General features: G+C 44.0%; 1 protein-coding gene across 1 annotated transcript in view; it reads left to right on the top strand.

Annotated features, from left to right (window-relative positions):
• The first annotated feature begins 4,671 nt into the window (after window positions 1-4,671).
• NAA16 (N-alpha-acetyltransferase 16, NatA auxiliary subunit) overlaps window positions 4,672-12,187 on the top strand; it is a 33,819-nt gene continuing 26,303 nt past the window's right edge. Inside the window, 3 exon segments of the mRNA XM_033154486.1 lie at window positions 4,672-4,791; window positions 8,094-8,178; window positions 10,396-10,500. Of these exon segments, the coding sequence (XP_033010377.1) occupies window positions 4,738-4,791; window positions 8,094-8,178; window positions 10,396-10,500 (244 nt within the window). The 5' untranslated portion in view covers window positions 4,672-4,737.

Raw genomic sequence — 12,187 nt, 5'->3', positions numbered from 1 at the left:
GCAGGTCCTTGGGAACTTCACTAGCTTCCCACTCTCAGGGATGAGAGATGGAAAAGAAAGCTTTTTGCTGTAATGTCCACGAAATGAAGTACTAACAGGAATTCTTTCATATGCTTTGGCACACTTTTTTTTTTAAAGAAGCCTGACTAACTTTTCAGATACCTTTTAACTGAATAACTTTCTAAAGAAATGCCTGAAGTAACTGATATTATAGTTCGAAGTCTTCTTTATTCTGTTATATTTTACTTCAAGAAGGCCCATTTATCCTAAACAGAACCCAGTAAGGCAGACACGTACAAAATGTTTTGTTTTTTTAAAATGTGATCCCATTGAGATATCAAGACCAAAATTTGCAGGTAGCTCTTAGAAATATTAAATAATTTATATAATTACTGGAAATTTTTAATCATGTTAATTTTTTTAACCGCTTTTTAAATTTTGTAATTTAAGTAAGCCCATCATGTGACATATCGTTTTAAAGCCCATGAAGTACTGAAGAGATTGGTATTTTTAGTTTTGAAATATCTCAATTCTCGGCTGAGCTGTTAAGGTTTTTGTGTAGTTCGGCAAGGCCAAAATTGTCAATTTTTTTAAAAAAATTCAAACCATAACTCAAAAACGGGACGAGATAAAAATTTACAATTTTAGATTTAAACTTAGTTTGGATCATTCAGTAAGAAAAAAATGGATGACACGAGGTAAAAAAAATTGGATTACTTGATAAGGAATGACCCAACAATGGATGCAACCCAATGGCACTCAGTACAGAATGGGCATGTATGCAATTGCACTGTAGGGCTATAATCCTATGCACATTTGCTAAGGGGCAAGTCTCCTTTAAATCAGTGGGGATTACTTAAGTGTAAGCATGTTATGTGCTGCTGACTGCATAGGAACAAATCACCAACAAGAGCTCAGGGTGTTGATCAGGGACTTCAAAAATACTTGCTGCTACCTAGAAGGTGACAACTGAAGATGTGTTGACCATTAGATTGACACTTGGGACGACTGAAGCCAACTTTCTCTGAGCAGACAAAAGTGAGGACTCAGTAGCTTGGAAGATGGCAGAGGCATTTATGCCACATGAAGCCAATCCATGCATGTTATATGAGCACATGAGAAACAGTTGAACTATTGAGCTAGTTATTCTGGCAGGCATCTTAACTGAGGTTTGGTTTTACAGTTCTGATTAGAACTTTTTGTACTGTGTCTTTGTAAACCACGGAGAGACTGTTGTAGTATATACAACAGTATATTATATTTTATTATTATTTATAATGAAATAATAATAAAAGCAAGGCTTATCTGCCACCTTACACAACCGCCATGCGGCCGCTTACAATAGCTAGAAGCAGCCTCTCTGAGAATCCATGTCACACATGCCCAAAATTTGTACACCCTGGATATCCAGGTTGGTCAGAGAGATGTGTTGCCTTTTCTGTCACAATTATTTTTGGTGTCATAACCAGAGATTTCCTTTCCCATTGGGGGCAGGAGTGGAGTCAGGAAGTTCCCTTCATTTGTGGATGTCTGTCCTCCCCCTTCGGCTAAAAGGCACTTGGTACAGATTTAATTTGCAGTTGGTTGTCCCATCTAGTGCTAGCAGGTGGAAAGATGCAGCAACTCTGTGGGAAAAGGGACGGGAAGTTGACAAAAGCAGCTGAAAATATGAAATTGTGTTTTGATTGTATAGGTTAGAAATGTTGAAACGTAATAAAATATAATTGGTATAAAAAAATGAATGTTATCTGCTGCCCGAATATATGTATAACCTTGCTGTCAGAAGCAGCCTCTGTATACCCCGCCTATCTTCATTCCACGTAATAAACCAATCTTCATTCCTTTGTTGTGTGAACTTCTTTATTAGGCATAAGGGTTAAAGCTGTACACTAATGCTCAACAGATACATGTACAGACCCCCCATGAAAGGTATTGATCCTCTCAGAGCTGTATGTTGAAGACACTGGTGTTGTGGACATGCACATAGGTTCAGACATATACCTCGTGACACTAGCAGCCTAGAGTAGCAAAGTTAAGGTTGAAACCAGAGATAAGAGGATCAAAAGAACAGAGGAAGTGGGAAGGATTTTGGAATTCCAGGAGGAATGTGTGTCCCTTAATGCATTGGATCAATAGTTTGTCCCTAGAGTTTGAGTTAAAAAATTGAAAATTTGGAGCAGATTTATGGAGTCCTTGGGCCAAGGCTGAAAAATGGCAGGCAGCAATACACATAACTTCACGCTGTGCATGGTTCCAAGTAAAAATAAGAAGTATTCCCACCGCTGCAGAATTTTGGAGTCCTTGTTAAGTACTAGAATATGACTATTTAAATTTACTAAGATCTCTGGCTGGTGTTGCTGCATAAACTGATGTTTATTTTAAGGACATAGATTCGAAGACTAGTATTGCTTTCCACTGCTTCACTTATATCAGTTTAACAAAGTGTTTGAACATCGCAGTGGGCGGGATTCACCTAACAAATGCCATCAGCGGAAGCCCTGCACCAGGACTGTCCGGTGCACAGTGGGGCTTCCCTCGCCACTGAATTCCAGCCAATATTCATAACTCATAATATAATGCTGAATATCATTCACCACTCTAGCAGACCCACAAGGTAGGTTACTAATATTTCCATTATATAAATTTTGTAGATAGTGGCATGTTGCAAAAAAGGTACATTGGAAACAGACAAATTATTGTTTCAGTGAAAGTGTAGTCACTTTAATAAAAAATAAATCATTGTAATGGAAAAAATGATTAGTTTTCCATGTTTCTAGTATCCTATTCTGAGCATGAGCCGACAGGTTATGTATTAACCTTCCTCCTCCTCTGGCGATCACTTGTAGCCGAGTAAGATTGTCTTCCATAAACACGGTTTTAACAATGAGTCTGTAAGTGACTGTGGAGGCCAATTACGTACATACATAAGCTAATAGAAAACGTTTAAGATTCAAACACAGTTCAATGGCTGAGCAATACTGCTCCCTACAGTTCTGAATGATCCTATAATTACAGGGTATATCCAAGTTTCCCAGGCGGTAATTTCACCAACTACCGGTACTTTCAGCATGGTAGTTGCTTAAGGCAGTCTCTTTTAAGTTTAACTATAATAGACAGAACAAAATAAAATAAAATAAAAAATTCTTTCCAGTAGCACCTTAGAGACCAACTAAGTTTGTTCTTGGTATGAGCTTTCGTGTGCATGCACACTTCTTCAGATTCTTCAGCTCATACAAAGAACAAACTTAGTTGGTCTCTAAGGTGCTACTGGAAAGAATTTTTTATTTTATTTTATTTTGACTATGGCAGACCAACACAGCTACCCACCTGTAACTATAATAGACAGTTGACCATTAGTACTGACACGAATTCTAGCATCCAATACACCAGAAGTCTTTTAGCAAAACGCTCTGCCCAAGCTAACCAAATTGGCAGGACACAAGTGTCTAATAATAATAATAAATTATTTGTATAATATGAACTCATAGTCAGGGACTAGAAATGCAGGCCTGCACTATATAGGTCCTATATATTATAGGGCGGGGTGGCCAACTCCCAAGAGACTGTGATCTACTTACAGAATTAAAAACTGGCTTATTTTTTTGGGGGGGGGGGGGAGAAATCCCTTTTTTTAGGCATTCAGGTCAAAGTTGTTGAGCTTTTTTAGGGAGAAGGAAAGCCCTGTTTTTGGGGAGTGCAGGGCAAAAAATGAGGTTTTTTGGGGGGGGGAGCCAAAGTTGTTGAGCTGCTTTGGGGGAGCCATTGATCTACCACAGACGTCCAGTGATCTACCGGTAGATCATGATCTACCTGTTGGACGTGTCTGTTATAGGGCATATTGTGCACAGGATTGCTGCTTAAATCTGAGCAGGAATACTAAGCCAGAGCTGCTTCCCCCCCCCCCCATTGAAGGAAGGAAGGAAGTTTCACTGATTTCAGTGGACCTTTTATCCACCCCCCCCCCCACACGTATTAGCAGCATCAGCCTAGGGCTCCCACCTTCCACTTTTAAGCAAGAGCTGCTTGGGAAAATTACAAAAATCCATATTAGAAGAGACGCAAATTTTCTGGAAACGCAGGTTACCCCCCCCCCAAATGAGGAAGTCCTCGCGAAACAACGCAGCTCCCAGAGCCACCTGACTACAAGTCCCAGAAGGCCCAGAGTGCCGCTTCCGGTTAACCTCTTCCTTGCCGCGTACTTTTCTAAAACCGTTTCCCTGGCTCTGGAGGTCCTCGGGGTCTTTGGGCAGTGAAAAGACACACACACACACAGAGAGAATGAGACACTACCCCCCCCCCAATAAAAATCCCTCGGCTCTGCTTTCTTTCCCTCAACGGAAAGGTTGCCTGGCCTCCCGCCTATATAGGCCCGACGCCCCGCGCGTGCCTCCTGAGGCCTTTTGCCAAGCCCTCGGCCTGTGTCACCGTCAGGCGAGAGAGCCGCGGCGGCCTCCCGCGAAGCCCCTCCTTCCTCCGGCTCCACGGCCCACGCGGCGGCGCCGGCGGCGGCACCTCCTCCTTCTCCGGGCCTGAGAGGCAGCGGGAAAGGGAAGCCGCTTCTCGCTCTCGCCCGGCCGCCGCCGCCGCTAGGGGCGCTCCGGAGGGGATCGGCGTCGGCCTGGAGGGCGGGAGGAGAGGGGTCTGCGCGGCGCTGGGCTGGGCCGGGCCGGGGCGCGAGGGAGCTGAGGGCCGGCCGCGCCCGCCCGGGCCATCGCGGGCTGCCGGCGAAGCCCCGCCATGCCTGCCTCGCCGCTGCCGCCCAAGGAGAGCAACCTCTTCAAGAGGGTCCTGGTGAGGAAAGAGGGCAGGGCCTTCTTCGGGGAGGGAGGGAGGGGGGTCGCCTGGGGGGGGGCAGCACCCTCGTCGTCGTCGTCGTCCCCACCCAACCGCCCCCCATCGCAAACTGGCGCCTCGGCGGTGTCGCCTTCTTCCTTCCCTTTGTGAGGCGCCTGCCCTTGAGCTGAGCCCCCCGACCCAGCCCTCCTTTCCGTCCCGGCACCTTTCCGGGCCTCCCCTCGGGAGGTGGAGGGACGCGGAGGCCTCTCTCGGCTCCCCTCCTGGTGCCCTCTCTGCCGGATTTACGTACAAGCTATAGCTTAGGCCCCCCCCCCCCCCAAATATATATACTTCTTCTTAATTGTCTTTCACTCTTAATATACTTCTTCTTAATTGCATTTCAGTTCGACAATTACTTCGACAAAATACAGTATTTTGTTATGTGCAAATGGCTCTAGATACCTGTTAGGTCCATAAATCACCATATAGCATATATTGCAACACACACAAAAACTGTGAAAATTTTGTTGTTGACAAAAGACAGCTGGACGTATAAAGGGCCCCCCCCCCCCGTTACCATCAGTAGCTTAGGGCCTCATCAAACCTAAATCCGGCCCTGGGCTCTCTCTCTCTCTTCCCCCCACGCCCTTCTGCTGTCAGTTGCAGGCAACAGATCATTTGTGCATTTTGTTGGTTAAATTTGCCTGCTGCCCTTCCCTCCAGAGGCCTCATCCTGCTCTCTCCCACCCCCACCCCTGAATATCCCACGCTTTTCGCCTCTCGCTGGAGATCCCCCATCCGCAGCTTCATCAGGACCAGAAAAGGGAGAAGTGCAGGATTTGCTCCAGCCCCCAGCTGGGCCCCCTAGCCTCCCCCCCCCCCAAGGGAAGCCAGCCGGCAGGATCCGAGCCTCTCCTGTACAGAGCCTTGCCAGCCTGGCTTGTAGCCCAGAGAGCCCCCTCTTCCTCTATGAATGGGGCCAAGCCCTCTTAGACTTATGGATATAACTGTTTGCAAAGGCCCGCCTCCAGCTCCGCAACCCCATGAACACGAGAGGGTTTAATTTTAAATGAGTATGCAATAGGATTATGCTGTCCAGTAAAGCTGCATTAGACACAGTGGTTCTTGTTTCCCATTGAACACCCCAAAAGGCTGTGTCCTTTAAGCCAGTGTTTTTCAACCTTTTTTGGGCAAAGGCACACTTGTTTCTTGAAAAAAATCACGAGGCACACCACCATTAGAAAATGTTTAAAAAAATTAACTCTGTGCCTATATTGACTATATATAAAGTAATTTTTCAATTTTTCCCACGGCACACCAGGCAACATCTCGCGGCACACTAGTGTGCCGCGGAACAGTGGTTGAAAAACACTGCTTTAAGCTCCAGTGGGAATAAGTTCTACTGAATCGAAGGAGACTGAGTAAAACAGCTTAGCATCATGTTGCACTTCAGCAACTTTTTCGCCTCCACGCCCTCATTTTAAATCAGGTCCCCAGCCTCTGTTCTTAGCTCCCCCTGAAGCCCCTAAATGTACAAAACTTTTTCAGTCATTTGGGGGGAGTGGGTTGTGTTCAGAAGCCAACTTGCTCTTCCTCTGCTTCCCCAACTTGGGAGGAGTCAGGGTAACCTGTGCCCACAACCTTCCTTTAGAAACAGGCACCCTGGGTCCTTACAGCTCTCCTTCCCCATGAAGCAGCATACCCTAGCAGTCAGTGTGCTGTCACTGCAGGCGTCTCTACACAAGCTTCAGAAAGAAGCATACAAAGCCAGTCATCACAATGTAATGGATGACCCAGGCAGAAAGACAATAATAAATCAGTAGGTATGGGGTGAAGGGACCTGGTGTTCTGAAGTGCTTCTAGAGTCTTCTAAAAGACTGTCATTTTTTTTTGTAATTGACATTTCCTCCACCCCCTTTCTTGTACTAATAAATTGCCATATTAAACATGTTGACAGTTTTTGATTATATTTGAGCGGTCAAAAAGTTTTTTTTAAAAAAAATAATTATCAGTTTCCAGCCTTTGTAAAACTGCTCAGTATTAATACTGTATTTTACTGGGCAAATGGGGGGGGAGTTAATTTGTGTAGGTGTGGGTAACTTTTTTCACTTAGGGGGTTAGTCTGCTGGGAGGTGCATAGCATTGGTGAGCAGAGCCAGAGCAAAGATGATTGGTAGACCTAGAGGCAAACAAACTGGAATAAAATAGAAAATTCTTTCCAGTAGCACCTTAGAGACCAACTGAGTTTGTTCTTGGTATGAGCGTATCTGAAGAAGTGTGCATGCACACGGAAGCTCATACCAAGAACAAACTCAGTTAGTCTCTAAGGTGCTACTGGAAAGAATTTTCTATTTTGTTTCGACTATGGCAGACCAACACGTCTACCCACCTGTAATCTGGAATAAAAACCACCCTGCTTCAATTCTCACCATGATTTCTGCAACTTAGAAACTCCAAGTCTATGGAGGCTTACTTAGAAGTAAGCCCCACTCGGTTTGATGGCATTTCTAACAAGAACACAGGAAAACTTTAATTCACCAGACAGTTGCTGTTGGAAAGCAAATTAAAGCAACTCTTTTCTGACTTGGGCGTGCTAAATGTGCACATAGAGACACATAGGCCTGGTTCACATGTTGCATAGCTGAAAACAGACTTGTTTAATTTGGATGTACTGTATACTGGTTCAAGCTACTGAGAAGTTCACTCCTTCCCCACTCCTCCTGCTGCTGCTGCTGCCTCACCAAGCAGCAAGCCAGAGTCCAGCTTGTGGTTCCTGAAGCTGGATTTGTGGTTTGTTTCTCTCTAAGCAAACCATGATTGGTACAAAGGTTTGTTCTTTGCATTCTGCTGGTGGCTTGTTTGGAGGAAATAAACCACAGCTCCTGGTTTGAGCATCACAGCAAGCCAGACTCCCGACTTGTTGCCCAGAGGTGTGGCAGGAGCAGGGGAAGAGCAGAGTGAGAATTTTTATTGTTCACATAAAATCATTGCTTAACTATAACTTGTATGGCCCAGTTTGCCTATCAGAACTCTTATTGGACACCTGGAGCCATTTAGCAAGGGGAAATGGTAGATAAGGAAAAGTAAAAAAGTTAAGAACTATTCTCTCTGTTTTTCATTTTTGGAAAATTACTGTCAGTTTCCCTGCATATATTTGATTGTGTTATATAGTTTGACCCTCAGAGATCTCATTAAAAGGCAATCTTGTCAGTAATTTGAAGTGCCACTGAAGAAGCTAATGGATTATGATACTAAGTTAAGTAAGAGATTACTTTTTAAGATAAGTGTAACCTAATCTTATTTTTCCCCCTTCCTAGAAATGTTATGAACAAAAACAATACAAAAATGGACTCAAATTCTGTAAGATGATCCTTTCCAATCCAAAGTTTGCTGAACATGGAGGTAAGTGCATTATTTTAATTTATTCGTTTTCTTAAAGCAGGGGTGTCCCAACAGGTCGATCACAATCTAGTGGTCGATCTCTGGGTGGTTTTGGTCGATCACAGGCTCCCTTTTCTTTCTGGTGGCGAAAGAGCACCCGGCCTGCCCTCTCGCCCCCTCCTCCATTCGCGCATGACCCCTAGAACAGAAGACGGGAGTTTTCGCTGTGAGCATAGCTGTCAACTTTTCCCTTTTTTAAGGGAAATTCCCTTATTCTGAATAGGATTCCTCGCAAGAAAAGGGAAAAGTTGACAGCTATGGCTGTGAGGCTGATTGTTTCCTTAGCAATCTTTTGGTGAGCGACTTTCCTCCTCTTTCCTTTTCCTTTATTAAAGTTCAACATTTTTGTATCCCCTCCCTTAAAAAAGCTCAACAATCCTGACCTGAAACTCCCCCCAGGGGTAGATCACTGCCAGTTTTTTATTCTGTGAGTAGATCGCAGTCTCTTGGGAGTTGGACATCCCTGTCTTAAAGGATGCAAAATGTTTGTATACCCAGCAGATATTCAGAGTGCTTGTTTTACACCATTTAGAATGATAAATTTTAAACTTCAAGTATCTTGAAATAATTTAAAACGAGCAGTGGTAGAAACTCAGCTATATAAGCTAAGTACCAAATGGCACCTTAAACCTAGGTTACGTTTGCCACAACAGACTGTCTAGTTGCCTTTTTTGCAGTGACATTTCTTATTCTTATAATTCCTTTTCTATACCAACTTATATTTTAAAGAAAAATCTCAAAGCGGTTTACAACACATTAAAACATCAAATAAAACAATTCAGAATAAAACGACAATAAATCTCCAGTGATCGGACGACTGGCTGGCATACAGCAGCGTCTTTTGATGTGGAGGTGTGCAATAGCAGAAAATGCTGCAGCCTGCGAGCCAGAAGGAGATGTCAGTCGCCAAACCTAGAGACGAGGCATCGTCACTTGGGCGCAATTGGATCTGCACCAGTTGCAAAACGTCCCTGGTGCCTGGGGAATTTAAAACACTGCTTCTGAGCAGAACCTTAGAGAATTCAGTCTTGGTCTGGTGTACATGTACAGAAAAATGAGGTGGTAAGGTGAATTGTGCCATTTCAAACTGTAGGTGGTAGATCACATTTTGAATGCTCCTATATCTATAAATAAGTAGAAAACTATTAGCTGAACTACAACCTTTCCTCTCACATGCTAGATGTTTCTTGCACAGCTTGTGTGTTTGTGTGTTATGGGAGCATCCCCACCAGAAGTCTGAAAGCTCATTACAAAACAAAGGCTGTTCCCTTTTGTGGTAGTCTTGTTTTGTTTTATACGGGTACAATCTGTATCCTGAACTGTTACACTCTCTCCTACCACCCTGTTCTGAAAGTGTAGAGATCAGAACTCTGTAGTGTCTGGAAATGAATGCATGTTCCATGATGGTTGTTGGTCATGGGTTATTATTGAGTTAAGCTTGAATAATTTCACTTTCAGTTACAGGTAGGTAGCCGTATTGGTCTGCCATAGTCAAAACAAAATTTAAAAAGTCCTTCCAGTATTGGTATGAGCTTTCATGTGCATGCACACTTCTTCAGATTCGTATCTGAAGAAGTGTGCATGCACACGAAAGCTCATACCAAGAGCAAACTTAGTTGTTCTCTAAGGTGCTACTGGAAGGAATTCTTTTATTTTTATTTAATTTCACTTTGATTCACTCTGATTCCGAGCTGCTTTGTTTGGGGAGCAGGGCAGTGTTTTCTCATTCCATTCTGTAGAGCAAGAGCAGGATGATGTACACATTCTTCTGTGTACAGTGGTACCTCGCTAGACAAATGCCTCGCTAGACGAAAGGCATTCGCTAACGAAAGGCTGACTCGCAAGATGATTTTCCCCCCCGTCAAACTGCTCTTCCCCCGTTGGGTCTTCGCAAGACGAAATTTTCGCTAGATGATAGCACTCGCAGAACAAATTAATTTCATCTTGCAAGGCACCACTGTACTCTAGACCTAGCTGCCCCACCCCGCAAAAAAAGTGAATGAGAAGCTTTTGTGGATGTGTGGGAAGGTGAGAATCCATACATGTGTTTGCATCCATGTATTCCCAAGAGGCGCTTGGATGATGATGATTACGATTACTATTAATAGGGGACAGTGAAACATATCACACGTGTGTTGCCTTAAACTTGATTCCTAAATTATAAAATATTTCTTGCAGAAACTTTGGCTATGAAAGGACTGACCTTGAATTGTTTAGGGAAGAAAGAAGAAGCATATGCATTTGTTCGCAAAGGCCTTCGTAATGATGTAAAAAGTCATGTGTGTATCCTTTCAAATAGTACACCAATTTCAATTTTTCCTAATAGTTCTGAAATCCTCTTTCTCTACCCCCTCCCAATGATTATCCAGTGGATGCTTTGCTATGTAACAGATTTGAGCGTTTATATTTAAATTTATAGATTAGGGTCATTAGATATTGTCTAACATACCTGTGGCTAACCTGTGGCCACCTAGATATTGTTGGGACTCCAACCCCCTGCCAACCATCAGGTATAATGGGAATTCTACTCCCACAACAACTGGTGGGTCATAGATGACTCCTGGTCTAACAATTTAATTTGATATGTAATCTGTTAAATTTAGGAAATTCTAAAGTGTAGGGTATTTAGTCATAACACTGGGTACTTACTGCAGGTCAGCACAAAACATGTGATGTTTACTATGCCATTCTGTTTCTGCAGGGTTGGGGCACCCTTTTATTCTGGCAGGCCAGATCCTGTGGACTCCTGCCCTAGACGCCAGCCTTATAGGTTAGGCTGAAAGAGCCACTGCCTGAGGTTATTCAGTGAGTTTCATGGTGGAATGGGAATTTGAACGCAGGTTTTTCCAGTGATGCTTGTTTTTAGCAGGGGTGGAAATCTCCAGCCTGTGGGCCTAGTTAGCCCTCCAAGCCTCAGAGGTTTGCTCCCCCAGGCTGTTTTGTCTTTCCTGGGCCTGATGTAATAATATATGGCACTGGACACAGGAAAGTCCAGGCTCGAATACCGAGCACCCACAAAGCATGCTTCTGATTCTTCCTTTGCAGATGCTTCTTGAACTTTGAATTACTGTAATGTCAGGGGATGGAAAGGTGGTTGAGGCCACCCACCTGACCACATGGTCGGCGGAGCCTGGGCCAGTTCTGGATCTGCCCATAGGGACTTCCCACCCCCTACCTACAGCCAACTTTTCAGGGTACAAAACTGTCAAAGGAACTCGCATACAACATCAATGCCCATTAAAACACACTCAGATCACTAAACCGGGGGGGGGGGGGGTCCTTGCCCACAGGGCCCATGGCAGTCAGTGACTCTGTGGCAGAGAAAACCTTCCAGCTGGAGCAGGAGGAGCCAGGCTCCTGGCGTCTCCTCTGGCCTGCTCCTCCTGGCTTTCTGTTCACACAGCAGTTGTCAAGAACTTCCTTCATATCATGCTGCTTGTTGTAATCTGACATGCAGCTGCTTCATCTTCTCAGCTGCTTAGCCTCCTTGAATTTGAGTCATTCTGCAGAAAGGCAGGTAGCAAAAACAATTAAAATAATTTTAAGGAAAATAATAGGTTTTGTCCTGTATGCCATACATCACCTCAGCCTCATGGTCTAAACAAGTAATAGGCTATTTTGTGAAAATGAAGAATACCTAATATCACATGATCTCCTCCTCCCTTGGCTTTTGGCACCAGAGTATCCGATGGCTAGTCATATACAAACTTGGCACCTTATCTTTACTTTTGGGCTCCATTTCATCTGGGCCTGTGTCTAACAGTGTCCAGAAGAGCCAGATCACCACTGTATTATTGGAGATTTTTTTCATGAGGAATAAGCTCTCACTAGGATTGGGAAATACTTCAATTTTCGAGGTGCCAGGATGTCTTGATTCCCAGACGACTGAGCACTTTGGACTTCTATAACCCAAGGATCTTCTCCACAATTTTCTGTTGAAGTGCTACTCAAAGTGCTACGGTAAAATGGC

The sequence above is a fragment of the Lacerta agilis genome, chromosome 7 (genome assembly GCF_009819535.1).
Source record: "Lacerta agilis isolate rLacAgi1 chromosome 7, rLacAgi1.pri, whole genome shotgun sequence".
Taxonomy (NCBI): domain Eukaryota; kingdom Metazoa; phylum Chordata; class Lepidosauria; order Squamata; family Lacertidae; genus Lacerta; species Lacerta agilis.
This window is presented reverse-complemented; position numbering and strand designations above follow the sequence as displayed.